The 25,463-nt window shown below is 42.2% G+C and overlaps 1 protein-coding gene across 3 annotated transcripts in view; it reads left to right on the top strand.

Annotated features, from left to right (window-relative positions):
* flrt2 (fibronectin leucine rich transmembrane protein 2) overlaps nt 1-23,570 on the top strand; it is a 99,189-nt gene extending 75,619 nt beyond the window's left edge. For 2 of the 3 annotated variants that reach the window (XM_054762801.1, XM_054762802.1), the window contains one exon: nt 16,309-23,570. In XM_054762801.1, the coding sequence (XP_054618776.1) occupies nt 16,728-18,710 (1,983 nt within the window). In that variant the 5' untranslated portion in view covers nt 16,309-16,727 and the 3' untranslated portion in view covers nt 18,711-23,570. Of the gene's footprint in view, nt 1-14,004; nt 14,443-16,308 lie in introns of those variants that run through there. The other variant, XM_054762800.1, reaches the window with a different exon arrangement.
* Nucleotides 23,571-25,463: the final 1,893 nt, after the last annotated feature.

Raw genomic sequence — 25,463 nt, 5'->3', positions numbered from 1 at the left:
TGAACCACCTATTTCACTTCAAAGCTTGTTTGCAGTAAATTGCTTACTCAAAACAGTTTTGTGTGGGTTTTCTCCGGGTACTCCGGTTTCCTCCCACATTCCAGAAACATGCATGTTAGGTTAATTGGTGACTCTAAATTGTCCATAGGTATGAATGTGAGTGTGAATGGTTGTTTGTCTATATGTGCTCTGCGATTGGCTGGCGACCAGTCCAGGGTGTACCCCGCCTGTCGCCCGAAGTCAGCTGGGATGGGCTCCAGCATACCCCCGCGACCCTAAAGAGGAGAAGCGGGATAGAAAATGGATGGATTACTGATTTAGGGTGAATGAGGTGCGTAAAAAATGGCCAATTTTTGGAGAAGAACGTTTTTGTCCAAAAAAAATCCAAAAAATTAGTGGAGCCATGAATCGCAAATGTGGGGGAAGCCACTGTAAAATGACATATTGTATATTGTTTCATATCCCTGCAGAAAAAAAACAATCCCTATGTCTTGATTGGTTCATTTTGGTTTGTTTTTATATCATTTTTGTCACAACCTCTCCAGACAGTTAAAACATAACTGTGTTGTGACACAAACGTGCCTTCCCAAAAAGTCACTGTGTATTCGGTTTGATACTGTAAATAGGGAATCTAGGTCTGGATGCTGCGTTTATTCAGCTTCTGAGTGGATTGACTCATGGATTACAGTTTTTTACAGTTAAGCCTAGAAGGCAGAAGCCGCCCTTCCACCCACCCAGAAGACTTCCTCTTTGCGCGAGTCAGGAGAGGAAATTTAGCCCAGATGTGACTTCAAACAAAAGAAAAGCTACAGGGATAGGAGGTGGGATCAGGCCCGTCTTTCTCGTGACCCCGAGACCCGCTCCTTCCTGGCATCTGTCTATTTCCCTCCTCTGCTGGATTGTCTATTGTAAGTTGCAGTCCATCGGGTGCGAGCACTGTGTGTCATCAATACTTTCACCAAATAAGGTGAACAAGCACAGATGACGCATTCTCCATTTTTCTGCCTTGTGTTTAATCTTTTTTGTCAGATCAGCAGCTAAGTATAGCTAACGACCGAAGCCCTGTGATTTGGCTGAAAAATACAGGGACATTAATCATCATTTCATGCAAAAGAATGGGATTTTCTGAGGCCCTTTAGGGATTTTTATTTCGAGGGGGTGTCCACAAATCGTACTGCCTGCCTTACAAGAGTTGTTTTGATAGTGTCGTCATTTGGACTCAAAATAGGCTAATAAATCTTTTTTTAGCATCGGAAATGGAACAGTGTTTCATCCACATCGTCCAAAAAAAAAAAAAAAAAAAAAAGAAGCAAGCCAGAAAATGCAAAAATGCATGCTTTTCCGGTGTTGCATCTTAGGAATTCAGGTGTTTTCTCAAGTGTACCAAAATTACAACCCTGTCTGCTTTAAAAGATGCCCGTGCAACGACATCGCAGCCACAGTAATGTGGGATGTCCTGCACCTGATTAAAAATATACACTGCACAATAGCGGTGCCTGCGTAGCATATAGTGTAGAATAGCAACATCTATGATTGGAATGATACCGTTTGGTTACCGAGCTGCAAAAGGAAAAGATGCATTAGGAAAAGATCATGGCAAATGTTGTTATTCATTATTGTGGTTTCTGAACAGCACTCTCCTTGACTGCTATTGGAAAATAACTTTCAAAAGAACCTTGTAGGAGCAAGCAGATCTCCCACTGTGAAACCTGTCAAGAGCAGTCTCGACTCAATGCTGGAAACGGGAATCGAACAGCAATCTCTGACATCTGATCCAAGTGCCACACCATTCGCCTCCTGACTCTCTCACTGTGTGTGCATCACCTGATTCATGGAAAGTTACACACCAAATTAGTCATTATTATGTGTATTTATTTATAAATTTGCTTGCAGTAAACCAGCAAAAGCAGTACAATTCAAACAGCAACATGGCTTATATTGAAAGTCCTTACTATGTATTGAACGTGACCATCTATTGATAGTTTTACATGTGAATATACCAAATTTTCCGGACTCGCCCTCGTCTGTCAGTGCCATTTACTGGTATTTGTGATTGAGCTATCAGAGCCTGGGTTGTCCAGATTTACACGAACAAGGAGACAAACTAAGTATATGGCTACAATAAAAACGTACCTGTTTAATAAATGTCAGAATGTTCTCGAAGAAGACGCTTTTAATACGTGACATGACGCATGGACGCATCCCGGTGTGTGGGAACATACCAAACAGCCGTATTTTAACACCAAAATAAATGTTTGTATTCCCAAATGAATTTAAGATAGACTGAAAATTCGAAATGTGTATTTAGTTAGTCAGTGGTTGACGCAGCAGCTAAATTCTCCAAGCTAGACATAATTAGTGTCCTCATTAAACAACACTGCTGTACCACATTTCTCAATCCACACAGGTATATAAATATATATAAATCATCGCCCTTTCATGGTTATTATTAGTTAAAAAAATAAGCACATTTATGCAGATTTTAAGTAATTTTTGCCGAAATTAAGCATTTTCAAGCACAAAATGGCTAAATGAACCGAAATACAAATAGAAGGCATTCAGAAAGTGCAAAGATGTTGTGATATGTAGTATTCCACACTGGTCACTAGGTGTCAGTAATACCAGTGCAGGGTGTACCCCGCCTCTCGCCCAAGGTCAGCTGGGATAGGCTCCGGCATACCCCGCGACCCTAATGAGGATAAGCAGCATAGAAAATGGATGGATGGATGGATCTCTACTATATTCGGTAATTCGAGTGTAAATGACTATAGGGGTGTTATTTCATGTCTAGAGTGCTCTAATAATAATAACCATATTTGAAAGGTCGCAAACAGGTTGTCTTTGCTCTAACTAGGACAATTGCTTTATAAATAAGGAATCCTACTTTGTAGAAATTCACTTATCGCGGTCGGGTCTGGAATCAATTCACCGCAATAAATGAAGGATTACTGTAATTGCACATTACTTACAGACACATAGTCTCCAAGGCAGAAGCATACTGTATTATGCTCTGCATCATTCAGTTTGTATGTCTAACGACCGCCCCGCTTTACCTTAAAGGCAGCGCATGGTCAATGATTTGAATGTTGCCGACTGCCTGCAATTGCAAATGCAGTCGAAAATCTCAAAAACTGGATCCCTGATGTGTCACTTGCTGCTAACAGTAACACATGTGAGGTACCAACGTGTGATGTACAGCCAGGGAGGCTCAAAACAGCACCGTAGGTGGATCCTTTCAGGTGTATTATTTCTTAGAGCGGAGAGACAGAAAAGTCAGCACAAAATGGCTACTGTGTCGCCTGACAATTACAGGATGTGTTGCTAAGCAGCCGACTGAGGTATTAAATCTTAGGAAGACAGGGATGACATCAGAGCCTCATGTCAAAAGTGGCAGTAATCCACAATCCTCTCTTCCTGTCCTCTTTTGAGCCATTTCAAACCCCCACCATCGCCTTTCCTTCAAAACTACCACTCCACCAACTCTCCACCCCTCTGTGTGTTTCCTATCCTTCACCCCTCCTGCTGCTGCCTTACAGGGGCTTGCTTGTTGTCAAGTGTTTTTACAGGCTGGCTTCAACACAGGACAGAATTCTGTCAGGACTTTAGCAAGAACTCAATATCTCACCGCCAGCCTTCGCTATCATTGCATGCAATGACCCAGATTTTGACGAGGTCCATATCCAATATCGCAGACGCAGTTAGATGGTCATGGCGCATTGGAAGCCCGCAAGGTGCTGTGCTATATTTAGTTTTAATATAAGACAGCCACGGGTGGATTTGTTGATTTAAACAGGTATTAGTCGGGATGCATAAAAGTTGAGAACAAAATTGTTGCCTTATTTTTAGTGATATGGCATATTATATATACTGTCCATTATTGAAACACTGTTAGGTGGTCAAGAAACATGATTGCAATAACAGTGGAATTAAAAAAAAATGGCAATTCTACTTATTGTATGTGTGTTATGTTCTCCATAAAACCATGGATGGGTGGATTGGTTCAATTTATACCTGTCAACCCTCCTGTTTTTCCCGTATTTTGCCATTCTCTTCCGTTGGCGTCACATTCAAAAGTGTCCCCGTAAATTACCCGCATTTGAACTGTCTTCACAAAAATTTCCCCTAATTTTCCTTAATTCCCACAAAATCGTTTGTTGTATTTTTCTATTTTTCTTTTAGACTCTTTTAGACATTTTTTTCAAAACGGATCCCAGAGTGGATAAATCCCAAAATGGCTTTGGAGCATCTGTGTGGATAAGAAAATACATAAATTTGGCGAAACAATGAGGCCAAAATCCCCGTGTGACAACGCTACAGGATTGCGTTCATGCTTCGTAAATTAATGATTTTATTGCGACATTTACAACAATCTTCTTCTAGTTTGCCATGGTGATGAGCAGCAAAGGCTCTCGGACGATAACGTCCACCAGATGTTCCAATATCCAACTGGAACTTGGCTTTTCCATAGTCGTCCTTCTCATGTCTGTGTTCGCTGAAACTGCTCCCGCTTCTACTTGTCTTTGTGAGAAAACACAATCAGCAGCGTTAGTTTAGAATGTTAATATGCTGTTAAATGTAAACACCACAAGCTTATGATGATACTTGTGACGGTAATGATGCTAATACTAGACGTACAGTATATATATGATGATGATGATGCTATTGATCTCAATGCCCTGATACTAATAGGACATGGTTATATCTATGTGGCAGGCATGATATGAAGAAGGTAGACGGTAATAAAAGACTGGATTGACCACTGTAGTGATGTATCATTTGCAGTCAGGCTCTTGGAGATGGCTGTTTGCGGTGAACGAGACTACGCTTTTTCTAATCAAAAGCTGAGGCACTTTGTGTTTCTGAATGGCAATCTTCACTAAAGGCTCGCAAAAGGGTTTCGCACTTTTTTAATACAGTAGATGCCCCTGCAACGTAAATAATCCGTTCCGAGAACCTTTATGTTATAGGGTTTTTATGTCATACGAAGCGTAAAATACATGTAAATAACCTACTCCGTTCCAAGATCTTCCCAAACTCACCCCTTTGGCACTTCAAAATGTTCAAAGTCCACCAAATATGGTGGGAAAATATAAGAAAACGTTAGCATAAACATAGTAGAGTAACATTCCAATATAAAATAAGGTAATAAATAAGATTACTGTAAATGAATAAAACTGAAAAACAAAAACAATCTTACTGTTCACGAGATGTCTTGATCAGGAGCGCAAGTGGAGGCAGAAGAAGAAGGAGGAAGAGGACGAGCCTGAGTCGAAACGCGACTCAAAGAGTCTAAGAGTCAGCCGGTCTCACAGACTAACGCACATGCACTACACGATAATGCTGTGTGCAAAATTTTAATTTGTAACTTAACTTAATTGTTTAAGTTAGTTTCAGGGCGGCTACGAAGAGGAAAGGAGGTTGAAGGGAGAAGCCTGTCTCTCGCACAAACTCACGTACGTGCTGTATAAGTCAGCCAATGATACGAGAGAGTAGGCGGTGCCCCGATAATCAGCCAATGAGAGCGTGAAGCGTCAGAAGGCGTCACCAAGTGTACTCTGTTAGTCTGAACTTGCACCGACTTATTATTAATAAAGTTGATTGAAAAAAAAACAACTTGCACCGACTTGACGCTTTACGTTATATGGAATTTCTTACGTAATACGATGCAAAGACTTTACATAAATTCTTTACGTTCAGTGGAATTTACGTAAAAGGTTATGCGAGGTACTACTGTATATATACTTTGGTGGTGTTGTGGTGGTTCACTGTGAATACTGATTGGACCTTTTTTTTGTCCAATTCAGTTTTTTTTTATTATTATTATTATTATTTGTGCCAATCTGTCCCATCTTGAGCAAAAAATAGTCATAAAAAGAATAAACATTTGATCTAATTATATTTTTACATTAGAAAATATGTTACACGTATTTTTGTGATGGTCATCCCTCACAATATCGCGGTTCGATTGTCGCTCCCGCGCTCTGTTGCAGTTTTTCCCGAGTCAACATTTTGTCAACGGTGACCTTTTGAAAACCGAAGAAGCGTTTTGTTTCTGTGTGTATCTGCATATTGTACTCCATTCTTCGCTGTCAGTGTCAATTTGTCGATGCTTTCTGAAGACAGAGCAAAGATAAAAACAGCAGGAAAAATACATGTTTTTGGCGTAGGAATGGAAGCTTCGGTGTCCTCTGGGAGTACAATTTTGTGCTCCTTTTTGTTCTTGTCTTCTCGTAAACATGCTAGGACATCGATTGATAATCAGTGGGAGTAAACATAATTCCATCACCTAAGAAATTAAGAAACACATTGATCGCCCATTCTCAACATAATCAGCATATTTTTCTGTCTGTCTCATAATGTCTTGATTATTCCATGGCTTCTGCAGGGTGCAATCCCATCATGGTTTCCCACAGTTTGTTCTGTAAAAGACATGGCTAATTCAGTGCAGGGAGGTTTTTGTAACACTAATGTGGTCGGCACCTTTTGAAGTGCTTCGCAGTGTCCAGATGTAAATGCAGGGAGAAATGTGATAAGCTAATGATCTCTCTGGGGAAGGGAATGAATTTAACCAATGGATAAACATATCTGAGTATCTCAGCATACTTTTTCTTCCTTTCTCTGCCCTCGTTTTTAACACTGATTGTGTCCTGCAAATCGGCAGAAGGACATTTACTTTCATGTGTTTAGGGGTCTTGTGTATCTGCAGTTCCATCAAGGTTCAGAAGCGTGCAGAGTAAATATGCCACGCCAAAACATGTTAAAGGTCTCCAGGCGCGGAAGAGAAAGGGAATTTCCACTCACAAATTCCATAGAGGATATTGACTGAGAAAAAATCCTTGCAGTGTTTGACATTTGGTTCTCTCACTTAAAACTAACTCAATCTTGGGTTTTAATGGCTGCTTTAACATGGACATCAATACTCTAGGAACCCAATTAAAGTGCTCCCAATAGGACGCCCATGTTAACAATACTTTCTGACGACGTCAGAAAGTATTGTCATAAGGTCGTATACCATAGACCAGAAAAACAATAAGGGGTTATCCTGATCACTATCACTCAAGGTACCCCACGCAAAACAGGAGTGTTTCCGAAGTGCGGCCCTGGGGTTATTTGTGGCCCGTGCCTGTCTTTTTTTTATTTGCCTCATAGCACCTTCTAAAAAATATAATTTAACAAGAAAAGTAAAAACAATAACAAACCAAAAATGTAAACATCAGCAGTAATTTTACAAGTCAAAATATTAAGAGAAAAAAGCTGTAATCTAAAAAGAAATTTGTAATTGTAATTTTAAGAGAGTAAGGTCGGAATATTACGAGGAAACATTTTAGTAGCATAGAGTTGAAATATTAAAGAAAAAACATGTTATTTTTAAAAGTCGTGATATTGTGAGAAACAAACAAAGAGCCCACAAAGAGCCCACAAATAGAGTTGTAATTTTTGGAAAATTAGATTGCGGAAAGATTTATGTGATGACAATAAGGTCCAAATGTTATGTGATAAAGTCATAATTAATAAGGATGAGCCGGATACTCGTTTTAGATGAGTATCCGTTACGGAATAATGTATTATTACCGAGTACGAGCATGAAACGAGTACAGCTCGTCATTATCCATAATCATGATGAAGGAAAATCCTGTTTGGGTAACTACTTATGTATTCATGTATTCACTCTTCACAACAGACACGATACAGATCGTAACCCTCTGCTTGCTTGGCTTGACTCCAGCTCACGTTCTCTATTTCGCTGTATTTCGGTTTGAATGATATTTAAAGTGACTTGGTAGACTTGTGTGGTTGCGTACGCGGTGCATTTGACAAGACAGAGCTGTAAACGGCTCGTGGCTCGGTCACTGGCGGTGTTTTTGTTTGTGTGTTTTTTTCTAACCTGGCTGGTGATGATGTAACGTCCGTTGGAAAACTTTGCCTGTCGTGTTGCTTTTGACAATACCGCAGTGAACAAGACTGACAGATTATTTCCCGGTCTGCCGTCACTGAATGTTTGCATGATTTAGCAACTTCACACAGATCATTAAAAATAATTAAATCATAGTCTTACAGATGACTTACACAGTACATGTAGCTGAATAATAAACAATAAATATAGCAACTTTCTGATCAATCCATGCCAATTTCTGACTTAAAACAATGTACAGATTTAAGCCCCACCTGTTTCCAGGTTAAGCCACACCCATGTCCCGCCCACTCCAAGTACATATACTGTATGGATACAGATCATTTATATGGGTGAACAGATACAGATACAGATAGTGGGGTACTCACTCATCTCTAATAGTTAAGACAGGAACATTTACAAGAAGACAGTTGAAATACTTGAAAAAAAAAAAAAAAAAACGAAAGAACTGGAAAAAACAGCTGTAATTTTACGAGAATAAAGTTAAAGCAAACCAAAAATGTTTTGTTTTCTTCTTTATTGCCATTTTGGAGCTCTACTCAGAACCTCCTTATAATCCAACAGTGCAAAATGTCAATTCTTGCAATTTTTCAATCAGCCTTAACATTTTGATCAGGATCGTATTTCAGACGTAGTTGCAAATATTGATTAATCATGATTAATTAATTTGAAAACGGATTAATGTGATTTTAAAAATCAATCATTTAAATTAAATCTTTTTTTTTTGGGATGGTATATTTGAATGGTTGGTTGCATTGCTGTTGGAAAATACAACCAATATATTTTCCTTTTAAAGAAACACAAATAACTGCAGTGATGTATCTACCTTCATCACAATATAACATCCTATCACAGATAACAGCAATAATGAGGGAAAATTGCTTGAAAACATCTTTCCTGGAGGTAAAGTAGGCTGTAGAGTGTGCACGGCTCCGTAGTCTGACAGCGTTTGGTATCTTATAAACAAGGATTACGAACGGATATTCTTAGCGACTCGTGTAAACACCATTATGGAAATCTCACAATACAGTCGACAGTCTGGTTATTGTTCATGTAAATATAACCATTGTCAGGGCTAATTTAATCCATGTGGTTGATTCCATCAAGCGCATGAAAACTGTGAAATTTATCAAACTGGTTCCTTTGTTAATTGACTTGCCAAAGAGAGACACCCCATAATGCTACATCAACAAAGACCAACAGCGCCCTGCTGCAAAACACGTCCATCACGGCGAAAATAAAAATACACCGTTTCCTCTAAATTTAGTCGATCAATAATGCATGCGGAGAGCGGAAGCTTGTTTTATGAAGGAACTGAATGTGGAGTGAAGCCCGTATAGCCACGCACGGCGTGGACATGACAGCTGAGATTAAACATGATAGGCAAACACTGAGAATGACCACATCATCTGTCACAGACTTGATGTGATTGAAGACCTTAATGGCCCCGAATGGACGAAACGACACCGGCAATTTGAAAGTGAGACACATGATTTGTCTGTAGACTTTTGAAGAGTTGCCTACACTGAGGCAGGGGTCATGGAAAGTCGGCGTGTTGCACCCGCGGTGTTTGGCAACCGACGGCAAAGATCAGAAGCGCGCACATGTTGACCTGTGAGGATCATGTGACTTCTGTGTGCCTTTCGTTTGCGCGAAGCTGCCTTTTGAATTTCAGTACACAGTGGGTATAAGTGCCACACTAATACTAGAATAAATATGTTCATTATAAGCATTAAATGGTTACTGACATGTTCAGCATAACTGAGCACTTTTGGTGCCCTGCTGACAGTGATCCATACAGTCGTCCCTCGTTTATCGCGGTTAATTCGTACCATACCCGAACATGATAGTTGAATTTCCGCAGCTTAGGCTTCCTTATTTCGAAATGGAATATTTTTGTAGTTTGTAGTTACAGCGTAGAAAACCCGTTTGATCGTCCAAATATAGTTTTTAACACTATTAGACCCATGAAATAACACCACTTAGTCACCTTTACCCAATATAGTCCACATAATTAAAAATAATATAATATAGACTCAGAAATGTTTAGTTTCTTTTGTTACTTCCAGGATTTCTTGCGGTGGCATAGCAAGAGTGTTCTTCAGTGTCTTTTCTGAACATCTTATATTTTTATTTTGGTTAATTTAGTCATTTTTATGCTTGAAAATACGTAATATAGGAAAAAGATATGTAAAATTTGCTTAAACGTGCATATTTTTTTACTGTTAATAGGCCGTAGTCAACCACGATGATTTGGTAATATGGAGTGAAGCCGCAAAATCTGAAGCGCGATGTGGCAAGGAATGACTGGAATGCTAGACTGGAGTCTCTATAAGGCTGGGGCGCATTAAGTATTCCACAAAAAAAGTGTTTCAAGTAGTCCGAAAAAAGTACAACTGTTGCAGTTTAATCAGTCTTAATTAATAAAAGTTCAGAATGGGCTTCCCAGCATGCGTTGCGGCACTTCTCTTGTAAAAAATTGCTAAAGCTCAGTGTTTAGCATTAATATAGTTGTGTTTATTATTCCCCCAAGTAGTAGTAGCTTCCTCACATGTGCTTACTTGCCTGTTAAATGTTGTGCTGTCATTTTTGTGTTTGCACCGTGATTGTAGTTAGTGCTCTGTCTATGTTCATTTCACTGTGAGTTCAGTGTTGGATATTGTTTGCCCAATTAAAGAGCCTCCACCTTACCTGAAGTGCCTCTGAAAATAGAAAATTAGTATTTGTTTGCCAAGTTCAAAACAGTCGAGTGAAAGATACAAAAGCGTCATCATGCATGAAACAAATGGGACTTTTAACAACATTAATGTTTGGAACCAGGTAGTCCAACAATCCACAGGGTGCTTTTAACCTGTCAGAACCTGAGAAGCTTTTGAATTTGTTTCCCCGCTGGGGACGTGAAGCTTGTCAGCCGCGGTGATCAGTCTTTTCCTGTTTCTCTTAGGAAATCACACACCCTAACATATATGAATATCTGTTGCTGTAGTCCTTTGCATGGCTTGGTGAAGTATGCATTTATTCATTTTTAGACTATCCCGACAACAGGCGGGGTACACGATTAGTAGCCAGTCAAGCAGGGTAAAATAGGGAAATTTTAAAAGGTAATCAATACAATGGATTACCCGAGAGTGGGCCTAGATGTGTAAATATATGGAATTTGTGCATGAAACAGCTTTGCCTGGCATTGTGTGTGTGTGTGTGTGTGTGTGTGTCAAATAAGTGTTTACAGCACCAAACACATGTTTAACATCACTGACAATCAAGAATTTAACATTCTTTACATCACAAACATGAAAGAAGACGGACACATTTATCTTCTATAATGACACGGGCACCGAAAAGTTTACCATCATTCACGTCATAGAAATGAAAGGATTACGTAAAAAGACGTTTTTCATGCCCGTGACCTTATTGTGAACTCTTTCATGTTGTTGAGAGATGCACAACTTCATTTCTCTCACACTAAAGATGATGAATGGATAAATGGTGAGCACACAAGCCACAAGTGTCCGCAAGATGACTTTACCACTTTCGGCTAAAAGATTACATGTTGCTTAGTTCGTAACCCACCAAAAACACCATCAGGGTTTGTTTTTTTTACTCGTCTTGTGTACCAGATGAGGCATTGGTAGAGCTAAAGTTGACTTTACCACTTTATGTTTAGTCTTTGATAGTTAGGGCATACTTGCACGAGACCTAGGTTAGCATGTTGGCCACACAGTCGGGAGATCTGGAAGATCTGGGTTCGAATCTCCGTTGGGCATCTCTGTGTGGGCCTTGCATGTTCTTCCTGTTCGTGCGTGGGTTTTCTCCGGGTACTCCGGTTTCCTCCCACATTCCAAAAACATGCATGTTAGGTTAAATGGCGCCTCTAAATTGTCCATAGGTATGAATGTGAGTGTGAATGGTTGTTTGTCAATATGTGCCCTGCGATTGGCTGGCGACCAGTCCAGGGTATAGGGGGTGTACCCCGCCTGTCTGGGTATGCTGGGATAGGCTCCAGCATACCCGCGACCCTAGTGAGGATAAGCGGCATAGAAAATGGATGGATGGACAGACGGCACACGAGACCAATCGTATCGTGCTGAGTGTGAGTGCACTAATCCGAGGCCAAGCACGGCACACTTGCCTACCATTCGCACGTAACGTCACCGAAGTAGAATGGCTGTGTTGATTCTGAATGATACCTGACACATTTCATAGTAAAAGTATAAAGCAAGGACTCAAAATAATCAGGAGTCAAACTCAGCACGCTACATTTGTGTGCGTATAATTAAGACGTGTCCTTTTAATTCATGCGATCGTGCGTCTCGCAAGTAATGACAGCCGCCACCTTGCAAAACCACGACTCAAAAAAAGATTGGAAATAATCCACAAAGTCAGGGAAATTGCACTAATACAAGAGTTCATAAGTGATGGCACAAACAAACATGTCATAACCACCAATGCTCGGTATAAGTGCAGGCCAGAGGTGGGGGCTGGCGAGGGAGGGGGAACTGCGCCCCGAGACATGAGAAAGGATGAGTCCTGTGGGGGAGTCCCTGCAAGTTGTCTTCATCATTCACTGTTGCCGAGATATTTGTTGATGATTTTTTTCACCCCCAGTGTTTAATTATATTGTTAGCTTCTTATCAATATCATTTGATATTGAATGGCCAGTCATTGGTGCATCAAAATGGAAAAACACTTGGATCAATAAGACTATCAGCATTCACGGACCCACAAATTTGCAGGTTAATAATTTTTTTTTTTTTTACTCTGAAAATCTGACCTTTTTTCCAAAGAAAACACATCGCATTGACCATAATTCCGTAATCATTTATAAACGCGTGATAATACTGGTGAAATGTACATGTTTATGCCTTTATGCTTCACTCACTTTTTGTCGGGAACAATTGAGTTCCACACTTTGTTCAGCGGCCCTTGAACGCACCGTACTTTTGTGCTGTGACTCCCGATTCCATCTGTTCATGGATCATCTTACGTTATCATTCAGTAGTGGTGAGTGCCTTTATGAGTAATGAGGCGTATTTAGTAGTGATGAAAAGTACATTTCTTTTGAGAGAACCGGCTCTTTTCGCTCGGTTCCCAAAAAAAGAGACAGATTTGTTGCCTCAGAAACGGCTCTTCAGATTTTATATGCATATTTATATGCATATTTTGGACTAATAATCGGCCGCGGTCAACGACGAAAGAGCGATCATTTATTCATTTATTTTGAAAAGCCGCGAAATTTGAACCGCGAAGTGGCAAGGGACGACTGTAATTGTAAATTTCCAACCATTTACGGTAAAACGACACAACATCAGCAAAACAGTACACAACCAAATATACTGCAAGTTAAGATGCGCAAAACTCAAAGAAAAAGCAGAATCCGGGTTTTTGCTCAGCTTTCATGACAGCTTTGTTTCCTGCTGCTCATTTTCCTCACCTTTCCGTTCTCATGGAACCACACGTCTTGATCAATCACGTGCAGCTTTAATGGAAGAAAAGACGACTCAAAATGGCGACTCTTCTCCCGTCATTCGCTTCTGAGAGCTGTTCGCAAACAACACAAAACTACTATATGACTCCGATTCCATCCGTTCATGGATCATCTTACATGATCATTCATTAGCGGTGAGTATCTATGCGATTTATATGTTCGGTGCATTTAATAAGTGTGCGAGCTGTTCACTGTTGGTCCTGGAACGTCGCCCCCACGAAAAGCTTCCGTATTGGCAGTACATTATGCATTTTACTAAACGCATAATGTCTTGATCTGGAGTTTGGAAACACTGTTTGGAGGAGTCAGTTACGCACAAACTTAAGTGAAATGACGAGTCCTTGTTATTCGTATTAAGAATGGGAATTGGATTGAAAGGTGTGCCAGTGTCATGGTTAAGGTTGCATATGTAGGCATGGAGGGATAAAGTGTGTTGAGAGACAGACTATTTTCTGCAGTGTGAGGGCAGCAGGGAGGATCTGTGGCTCACAGCCATCACGGGGCTGCTGGGGGAGATGCATTCTTTATTCAGAGGAGGGGAGGGACTGGAGAGAGAGAGAGAGAGAGGGAGAGAGAGGGAGGGAGAGAGGTGCAAGTCGCGCACACGTCGCACTATCAACTGGATCCATCTAAGAAAACAACTCCGGGGAAGTCTTGTGCGAGAGACACTAAAGGAGAAGTTGATCCCCACTAAAAAGAGCGCACCGGGCGGACGCAGCCAGCCGTCATGGCGTGTGATGAATCCGGCGGCGGACACTTCCACGAGTGGGTCCTCGCGGTTCTGCTAGAGTGCACTGGATCCCTGCACCCGCTTCCCTCGCTCTGTGGCGCCGGTGGTACTGAGTAAAAAGGCAAAAAAGTGGGGATTAGAGGCGGGCGGCTGCAGATATGCTGCGACGAGCGTTGATCGGAACCTCCTGGCACCAGCGGGACCAGACGGACCTTTACGCATGATCATCCAGCCGGGCCGCGTGAAGGATACTGTGAGGAGGGCGAAAAGTTGAACGCAGTAGCGGCTTGGGGGGAAGATAACGACTCGGCAAAGGTATTTATTTTTTAACAGGATGTATTAAACCCCCGTCCGTTTTATAAAGTAAAAAAAAAAACATCCCCATAGATGTGATATGACAAATCAAACAATTAAAGGCCTGTTTTTTGTTTAGTTGGAAATTACTGGCCAAAACCTTTTTTTATGAGATTACACTCCGTCTGCACTTCACGGCTTTCAAACGCTCTTAGAAATATTCCATCCTCACTGGGCAACCTTTGAAGTATACCTGATCCGCCTCTTATCGCCCCTTAAATACCTTCGCCATTTTCAACTTTTAATTGCGTTTCTCCCGGCAAATCCACTTTTAATCCGATTGTCCTGGCTACGTATCACAGCGTTCATCTGGAGGTGAAGAAAATGTGCTCACTACCCCGGAAATTGAATAAGAAAAGGAGCGAAAAGTGGTGAAGGGGATACGTTTTTTTTTTTACTATAATGATTCCATTGCAATCCAGCCCGTCTTTACCCAAGAGCCCCAAAATGGACCTTTTTTGGTGTCTATTTATGAGTGCGGTAATAATAACGTGCATGCAGCTGCCTTGTGCTCCTGTGACAGCATCGCCTCCTGTGGTTGCTTACCCTCCCCAAAGCTTATTTGATTAAATTTAGCTCTTTCAATTTAGAAAAAAGTAGATCACAGATGTGTGTCAAATGATTTGTCCGTCCATGCCGCAAAGCAGCCGTGCAAGCTCATCTGCCTTGCAGTGAAATGAAACATATAATCATTTCCACTTAATCATGCATGCTATAATATAGTTAAAATTCCCTGCCACACAGCGGATAGGCTTGCATGCAACATAATGCAACTCTTGGCCATTCCTGTGCTTAACATTCGCCTCATACGTCCCTTAATTGTGTGTTATCCATCAATGACTCGGGGTGGAGCTTCAGTAAGGCTGAAAGCAACATAAGACTAGCAGAATCTTTCAATCATATGCAGGAATAGGGGATGTTTGATGGGTCATAAAACTTAGAATAATGAATCTGGGGTCCAACCGTAATCCGACGACCTTGTGCTTGGCTAGAAACCTCCGCGTGATGAAAAATAGCCCATATTGATCATTTATTGCAGGTGGAGAGACTAAATTATTTTGCAATCCCATTTTGTTTGACAGCTTGTGTATGTCACTGGAGGTGGAGCTCATATGCGAAGTGTGTGTGCTCCTTCCTCCTTTGTTTGCTCTTAACCTGCGATTCCGTTACTCACAGCCTTAACTCTTGAGGTTGACGAATGTGCAACGTGGGCTACACGTAATAATAACGACAATGCTAATTGTAATAATAAGGTCCTCTTAGGCCGCTGGCAAAACAGACCCTCTGTTTACTCTAAGCATGGGTGTGTGTTTACTCAAACTAAAAAAGATGGTTATACAGTGTGTATTTATGTATAGACCGAGCGATATTAACATTAGTAATGTTGGGACACATGCTAACATTTTCTATTAAGCCAGGCACTACCTCAGAAAATCCCAAGTGCGCGTGTGTGTGTGTGTGTGTCGTTGTTGATTCCCTCCCTTGACAGAGCGCGAAGGGACAAAAGCCCCCTTTATGTCTGTGATACCGGATATGCTAGCGCTGTTCTGAATATTTATCAGACGCTTTAACTTTCTTTTCCAATCAGTCCGTGCATCAGTTGACATCAGCGGTGAGCAATGAGACTGTCACTAGCGCCTTTCTGTTCTGCATCATAAGAGAGAACGAGTGTGGTAGAAGCAGAGACGGTTGGTATGCTTGTGTGCACATGTTTGTCAAATAGAGAGAGGAAGCACCGGGGGGCAAAAAGAGAAAAGAGAGCCCACCCCTGTTTTTTGTGAGAACAGGCCACCCTGAAAATACTAGCATTTCTTTGTTTTCCCACAGGTCTCTGGTTCCAAATGTCACCCTCCTTGGACTCTGCCCCAGTCGGGGAACAGCAGCAGTGTGTGACGGACAGGAGAGTGGAGCCTGCGGTGGCTCTCTGCCGCGTGGCTTCAAACAGGCCCTGGCTCAGCTCTGCATGGCGCAACCAGTGAAAAGTCCTGCTATGGTCTGACGTCTCAGCATGGATGGAGTCAGTCAAAGGACTGGCCACCACTAATGAGACCATTGCTCTTCATTCGAGGACTAGCATTTACAGGATTACTCCGACATTTTCCTGATCATTTCCCAACATTTATTACCAAACGCTCCGTGGTGGACTTTTTTTTTTAAGTTTGGTATTTGGTGGATTTATACATTACCGTTCTAATTTTTGTATTTGTTTCACTCACTTATCGTTCAGTTTCCCTGTTTTTTCCACTATGGAGTTTCTGGCTGGACCCTGGAATAAGGATTGGACTTCATTCTTGCAGTTTTGGTTGACTGTAATCCTAAGCCTTCAAATGCAATTCAGCCCAGGTGCCTCATGCCCGGAAGAGTGTCGTTGTGACAAATTATTTGTGTACTGCAATGAACGCAGCCTGACATCAGTGCCTCTGGGGATTCAGGAGGGCTACAGTGTGCTCTACCTACACAACAACCAGATCAACAATGCTGGCTTTCCTGTCGAACTTCACAATCTGGCTTCCGTGGAGACCGTATATCTCTATGGCAACCAGCTAGATGAGTTTCCCATCAATCTGCCCAAAAACACCAGAGTATTGCATCTCCAGGAGAACAATATTCAAACAATCTCCAGGGCAGCCCTTGCACAGTTGACTCGATTAGAGGAGTTGCACCTTGATGATAACTCTATCTCCACAGTGGGGGTGGAAGAAGGGGCCTTTAGGGAGGCACTAAGCCTCAAACTCCTCTTCCTCACCAAGAACCACTTGAGCAGTGTTCCCATTGGCCTCCCAGAGGACCTGAAAGAGCTGCGATTGGATGAGAATAGAATTGCTGTCATCGCAGAGGAGGCCTTTCAGAATGTGACACGTCTGCAGCGCCTCCTGCTGGACGGGAACCTGCTGACTGATGAGGGCATCGCGCCGGGGACCTTCCAGGAGTTGTCCAGCCTCCGCGAGCTGGCGCTGGCCCGCAACTCCCTCACATTCCCCCCTCCCCTTTTGCCAAGCCAGTCACTGGTCAAACTGAGTCTGCAGGAGAACCAGATAGACCAGATCCCAGTGGCAGCTTTTGCAGACTTAAACAGGCTGGAGAAGTTGGATATTTCCAGCAACCAACTTCAGACACTTACGCAGGGCGTGTTTGACAGCCTGTCAAGCTTGAGGCATCTCATGGTGCGAAATAACCCGTGGCGCTGTGACTGTGCAGTGAAATGGGTGGTGGTGTGGCTCAAGTCATTGCCTTCCTCGATAAACGCTAGAGGGTTTGTGTGTCAGAGTCCAGATAGAGTGCGTGGCATGGCAGTCCGAGAGCTCACATTGGATATTATTGAATGCCCAGTTGATGCTGGGCAACCGTCGTGGCCCACCATTCGCTCAACACCTCCTCCCCCACCCACCACCACCCCTCTCACCACCATGATCTCCACTTTAGTAACCACGTCCATTCCTGACTATTTAGACTCACCTTCCCCACCCTTACCCCCAATCTACAACAATCCTCCCGGGCCCTTGCCTCCTTATGAGGACCCCCTTCAAATCTCCTTCCATGTGGTCAACTCCACTAGCATTGACGTGAGATGGGCTTCCTATTTCACCGTCACAGCCTACAAGGTCACTTGGGTTAAAAGGGGCCAAAGCCAAATAAACGAAGGGATGCAGGAGCGGACAGTGAGCGGCGGCCAACGGCATATCAGCCTAGCCAATCTGGAACCCCGGTCTGTGTACCGGATCTGTGTGCACGTTTTGGACCCCCATAACTCCTACAGGCCCGGAGAGGATACAATATGCTCTGAGGCCAGGACCAAGTCAGCCTTGCCAACAAAGTCTCCTGGTTCAGGGCAAGCTCCAAAGGAGAGCGTTAATTCCACATTGCTAATGGCTGGCATCATCGGCGGAGCGGTGCTTATCATCTTGGTAACACTCCTCAGCATATTTTGCTGGCACATGCACAGGAAGAGCCGGTCATCTTCAACTAAGTGGAAATACAACCGTGGTCGGAGAAAAGACGACTACTGCGAGGCTGGAACCAAGAAGGATAACTCCATTCTGGAGATGACTGAAACCAGTTTCCAGATAGTGGCGCTGAACAACGAGCAGCTGCTCAAGGGAGATTTCCGCATTCAGCCCATCTACACACCCAATGGGGGGATTGGATTTAGAGACTGTCACCTCAGTAACAACAGCTTGGCCTACTGCAAGAGCAGCAACGTGCCCAGTACTGAGTTTTGCCACACGTGATGTCGCGGCAAATAGTACAGTGGCACCTCCACAAACTCCAGAGACACTTGACAAATACAAACAATACACACATACACTGTTTGTGTCGACTACAACAGAAAAGCGTAAAAAATTATCGTAAAATATAACTGTACAATATATATATATATACATATATATATATATATATATTTCCAAGTTCTGTCTATGATGTAATTTATACTGTGGATAATGTGGGAATCTCTGCTATCTTTTTTATTCATAGAGGAAGAAGGAGATCCAAGTGTTTTGCTTTTTTTTTTAATTATTTTACTTTTTTTTATAAAGAGCAGGGTTCTGAACGTTGTTTTAATGGTCAGTGCCGTACATGAACACAAATTTGTACAATCACCGCACCCTGGGTGTAGCTTCTGACAAATGCTGTCAGCCTCGGAAAATGTCGGGCACTTTGAGGGCAGGGATCCTTTGCTAACCACAGAAGCAAAAAAAAACAAAAAGGATTTTTGCGCTTTTGACACAGAAAACCCTAAATAGTCATGAAAACAACACAATACAAAGAATTGATGACCGAACTGTGGCGAAGAGCACCACTGGTGGCATGTTTTCTATTCATGTTAACAATAGTGGCGCTTGTTTATGAGGACTTGTGGAAGGGGATGTGCAGCAAAATCCCAAAAGTGCCTTCAACTCTAAAATCATCTTTGCTCTAATTGTTTATAGCCGAGCAAAGATGAGCTTTATTTAAGAGACACTTTTTGGAACACTCGCAAACAGGCAGGGGCGACATGATGAACATAAAGAGCAACAAAGAATGATTGTCCTCAATGCGGTGCATGAATGTGCAGAGTAGAGAGCAGGCTCCTTTTTTTCCAGCCACAAGGGGGCACTTTCTCTCAGCTCAGTGTTGAACAGAGGGCAATAAACAGACAGGAAGGAGCAAACAAAGCCACAAGGATCACTTTACCACTACCATTCCATTGGAATCCATTACCCATGTGACATTACTCGGCTCAAACAGCATTGTTTCGAGTGTTATTGCTCATCGGGTGTCTTTAATGATGTGGAATCATTTAAAACTAACAGCGTCTTTCATGCTTTGTGGCTAAATGATATGGATTTTCACCACTGCGGACTATCAGGGTGGGCTCTTTGTGATGCGCTTTCAGAAGAAACATAATTATTTTTGAACTCGTCTAAGCTTTTAATTGGGAAAATTTAATTAGGATCCTCCACAATGCAAACTGCTCATTTTGCTTGCATACTTTTGTCTGCTTATGCGCATTTCACGGCATCAGGAATGAGGGGGTTTTCACCCCACCGTCTTGCTCGTCTCTGGCTCCCTGTCTGTCCCAATATATCTGATCCCTGCATGGGCTCAATTAAAGCAGTTTCGCTGCCCTTCAGCTCATGGGCTGCGATGGCAGCGCTTTGCATGGGAGCTGCCAGCGAGAGGTCTTCATTATGAACTTCTTAGGGAGACTCTATTTGATTTGACATCATTTTATTTTGAGGGGGCCAAGCTTAAAGGGTTCCCACCCTCAGCCATCCCCTGCTCATAATCCTCCACCCAAAAAGGGAGAAAAATATGCACTTATTTTCACTCGGCTGCATTAAGCTCACGATGGGCGAGAGTGTTAACTGTTTGCTGTTGGGCCAAACGTGTAAGATGAAATTAAAGGGCTCGTGGGTTTAGATATTCTATCGATGAGAGGATGCACAAGTCCAGCAATACAATAGCACAGCCTACATATCCCCATTGTTCCAATTGAAGTCATTTTAGAGGTGATTTATTTTCACTGTTTTTCCTCATTAAACCAAAACAAAATGTCATTGGCTTAGAAAAACTTAATTAAATATTGGAGACAATTTGGAAATGACTTTTATATGAAACCTCCTGTCCGGTTTTTGCCTTCAGTTAGTTAGACGGTCTACACCGGGGGTGTTCAAACATATTTTATCCCACCCAGGGCTGCGTGTAATTAATTAATAAGGACTTAATTATATTTTATGGAAAAAATACAATATACAACACAATTAAAAAAAGGCGCGGCTGGCTGAAAAAGGCCCCCTGGGCTGCACTTTGGACACCCCTGGTCTACACTGTGAACATGAAGCAACTGCTTGATGTCTGCTGGCTCTGGCGTTTCCAAAAAAAATACACTTTTCAAACATTGGATATGACTTTAATTTAGCTGAATTAAAGGGGCTGTATGCCTAGAGGGCGCCAACATTGTAGCCCCCCTCTTCCACTTGAATACGTAAGGATAGGAGCTAGGGGGTTATATCGCAGATGAATTTGTTGTCAGCTAATAATAGCGATGTGGCAACGTTTGGCTATTAACATTAGCTAGGGTTCGGGGGATATAGCTTGTTAGATCTAATTTATAATTGTTGTTAGCTAATAGCGATGTGGCTAAATTTAGCGACCAACGGTAGCCTGTGTATAGCCTGTGTATCATAACCATCCATTTTCTATGCGACTTGTCCTCACTATCCCAGTTGACTTCAGGCAAGAAGCGGGGTACACCTTGGTCTGATCGCCAGCCAATCGCGTGGCACGTATAGACAAACAACCCTTCACACCAATGGACAATTTCGAGGCTCAACTTAACCTAACATGCGGATTTTTGAAACGTGAGAGGAAAGCGGGAATACCCGGAAAGAGAGTCAAAATCCAGATCTCCTAGATCTCTTGACTGTGTGGCCAACATGCTAACCACTAGGCCACCGTGCGGCCCCCTATCATAACCACACGACTCCCAAATTGTTTCTTCTTCTTCTCTGAGACTTTTTGTGTACGAGCCAGTGGCGAGTGACAGCCATGAACGCCATTAATTTGAGTCGAGAACAGAAATTGACGACAATTCGACGGTTCTTTTAACCCGTAATTTGGAGCAGGTTGCATTCAGTCCTTTCAAATTGTACCAGTAGTAGACAGCACGGCTCAGGTGGTAGAGTGGTCGGATCCCAACCTGAAGGTTGCTGGTTCGATCGCTCAACCTCCCGTGACCATGTCGAAGTATCCTGGGGCAAGACACCGAACCCCCAGTTGGTCCTGATGCGGGGCCCTATGAAATCCCATTTTATTTTTTCCCAAATTTCATTTTGTTCCAAAGTTTTTCTATTTGTACGTTTTTTGGAATTCCGTTTCTTACCTTTTACACTGATTTTATCACCAAAGAGTGCGTGCTTTTTCTGCCAGTGAGTAAAATGTCCTTTAATTAAATGCAAAAATCGCTACATTTATTGATGCAATACATCAGTGGACAGTTTTGCCCAGTACTTCATAAACACATGTAGCGTGCTACAAAATGGTCAACAAACTGCAATGTTGAGGATGCACTTCCAGTTGCTTTATTAATACGCGGTAAAACACAAACTCACTTTCAAAGCTTTTTTCGCAGACTCAGCCGACGTTTGAGGTGGCTGCTTCGACATGTGGGCTAGTGTTCGTGAGGAGATGCCGCCACGATTGAGCGGTCCGGAAACTTTCGTTCTCCTCACGGTGTCAGCATTTTATTCGCATTGTCAGTGTCTCGTGAGATTCCACGATTAGCAGTAGATTCCGTTTTTCATTGGCCCGTTGCGCTCGTCATTCCGTTAATGTGGAAATTCTAGAGCCCTACTTAGGTAAATGTGTTACGTCTCAAAGCTCTTGAAGGTAGAAAAGTGCTATACAAGTAAAGGTCCATTCACATTAAGACAGAATATAAGTTCATGTGATCTTTGTGTTTTATGTGGGGCGTATCTCCACCAGGATCTTCTGTGGTTATCAGAGCATCACCATTTTATGTTGAACCTTTTTCTACTAATATCCACATATCAGCACACCCAGGAAAAAAAACCCTAACCTGCCCTGCTTTAACAATCGTGATGCATCGCTGACGAAGCACTGAACCAACAGTACATTTTGTGTGGTTTGCTACACACGCTGCACCCTCTGACCGTGACAGTTCCACCTAGATGCAACATAAAAAGCCCATCTATCGTTAGGGTTTTCTTTTACACCGATTCACCAGATCCGGTTAAACCTTCACGTCGTATAATTTGCCGAATGTGTGATGCCGACGTCCAGTGTATTTGCCTTACCTTTATATGCAGGAGCGAAGGTGAGACATACGGAGACAGCGAGAAGAATGCTCGAAAAGAAAGCACATTTTTTTGCAGCCACGGCGGTGACGATAACAGTGCCAACAGGAACAACACTGCTAAAGCATAACACGGGACTCTTCATCCATACTGCCAGACCTTCAGCGCTTGCACAGCGTGGGTAATGATTCAGTGAGGCTGGTTGTTTTTGCAGTGCGTATCACTCCTGATAACAGAACGCTGAGACCCGTGGAATTACACTCAACGGACTGCAGATGGACCACTGCTGTTCATTTAGGGTGCTGATAAATAATTGACTCATTAAAAGTGAATATAATTAAGCATTTTTTAACAACACCTGTAGGCACATCAGCGAGTAACATCCATTTGTTGATTTTTGCATGTACAGTATTAACCTTCACTGCCTTTTATTTTGTTCATCGACTTACCGGTTTGGGACTTACGAAGGTATCTTTTGAAGCAGTCGCCCACCCGGTGGTTGCGACACTGAGGGTCTGGAAAACCTAAGCTGCAAAATTCACAGTGCATGTAATATGGCAACGTTTGGGATACTTGGCTGTCCCGGCTTCCCATCACCCACACACGCGTTTCTTAGGAACCAAAGTTTCTTTTCTCATGACGAAATGTTGATGTTGTTCCATGTATGTGCCTTGAGGTTGAACTTACAATGTAAAGTCCTTGAAACCTTTAAATGTTTTTGCACAAACTGTACATACTTAAGTGAAGGTTTTTTTGTTTTTGTTTTTTAAATAAAAGAGCCATTGGATTTGAGCGCTCGCTCCCATTTTATTTCAGAGAACCTCTTCCTCAAATCCACAAGTTCACACTCGATACGTGATGTTGTTGTCTTTTTGTTCTGGTGCAAGCTCAGGATCAGCGGACTAGTCAGCGTGGGTCGGGGCGCCATAATTCAGGGTTCAAAGAACCGTGCCGTATCGCATTCTAAGTAGCATTATTTGCTACGATACGCTCAAAAAACATTAGTGCCACACAGCTTAGCACAAAACTGGAGAAAATCCAGGGCGTTGTATTTGCAACAAAATGACTCCACTAAACCCCAATTTTATCCATGCTAATGGAACGTAACTACTTGTATTTGGTTAAAATATGATCATGTGCCACTCTGGTATTGCAAACATTGCTATTATGGCCCATATACTAGTAGTAATTACTGAAAATGGAAAAATGTCATTTATTTCCAGTTGAAAAACAATGAAGAAATGTGGGTTTGGAGCTATCGCACTCCCGTTTCCCTGGGAACCGCTTGTATTTTGTCCGCCTTTGCACTCAAACTCATAGTTTCCCCAATTTTTCCCGTATCTTTTACGAAAACAACCAAAAAATTCTCTCTGGTACTGCTGGAGCAGCACCAGTGGGCGGACTGCTCGGCAACACTTGTAGCCGGTAAAGTCAGATCTTCAAAAATAAAAGCGCACCAGTAAAATGTTCTGGGAAAAAAATGGGAAATTAAAAGAAAATCTGGTCTTTGCACAACCATCAACCCCTCCTCACCCCCTAAAAAGTATAAGGGGTGTGGATGGAACTAATTTTCCAGAAAAAAATCCCTTATTGCAAATAAGTGCCACAAAGAAGCTACAAAATGCCAAAAATGTGTTTTTTTTCTGAGCCGGTTGCATGCAATAAACCCAGTTGATGATGTGAAATGTAATTTTTTCGTCACGGTTTACGTCCCACGTGAAAACGTATCAAACATATTCCATAACACCAAATGACATCCTCATTTCCAAAAGGGGAGGTGCGATCTCTTTTAATTTAGTGACGTTTAAATCTTTCTGAGCATTTTAGAGATGAGAGTGGAATGATCAAGAGCAGCACATCTGCTTGCGCTGCGGCAATGCCGGCACGCTTTGTTTCTTCACCTTAATGAGTCTTCTATTTTATCTCCGAGAATGTGTTTGTCATATTCCATATTGCAGCAAGTAATGAAATGTGGATGCTCTGCTTTTGAAATGAATGTTCAGTGAACAGGTGTTCGCTCAAAGAGGATGTCTTCCTTTTTTTTTTTTTTATCCTTCTCCGCGGAGATCTTTAATATGGTGGGAAACTCGTTAAATGACGTGATTTCGAGCAGCGGTATTCAACGTTCTCAAACATGGACATCTGGTAGATTTAACACTGAACCGGCTGTTTTAAAAGATTAGCGCTGTTGTTTTGTCACTTCTTTTGGTGTGGGCTGAGAAGCCTTTAATTAAAGCGTGAGCACAGGTGAGGCCTCAGCCGCCATCCTCTCCACCAGGCTAATGCATGTCACGTCGGGGTCACTAGAATTCTCTGCCCATTTTCCGCCGACAGCAAATGCCACGAACATTAGGTCAATCAATTCCGTGTCACCTCGCTCCCCATTTACATAAAAATGAATAACTTTCTGTTCAGCCGTGAAAGCTGATGACAGGTAAAGTTAGGGCGACTTGTAGCCTTCTTTTAATTAACCTCTTTCTTTCTTCCACCCACATGCTTGCACCCACACACCTGGACAATTTATTTTCATCATTAGCATTCATTTGAATAATTGTTATTCATCTTAATAACCTTTCATTTCTTTCTTTTCCCTCCTTTATCACCGCTTAAGCTATTATTTACCTTTTTTTTAAAGTGTGTTTCTGTCAACATCTTTACACCAGCATCTGTTTATTCATTATTGTT

The sequence above is a fragment of the Dunckerocampus dactyliophorus genome, chromosome 19 (assembly GCF_027744805.1).
Source record: "Dunckerocampus dactyliophorus isolate RoL2022-P2 chromosome 19, RoL_Ddac_1.1, whole genome shotgun sequence".
NCBI lineage: Eukaryota > Metazoa > Chordata > Actinopteri > Syngnathiformes > Syngnathidae > Dunckerocampus > Dunckerocampus dactyliophorus.
This window is presented reverse-complemented; position numbering and strand designations above follow the sequence as displayed.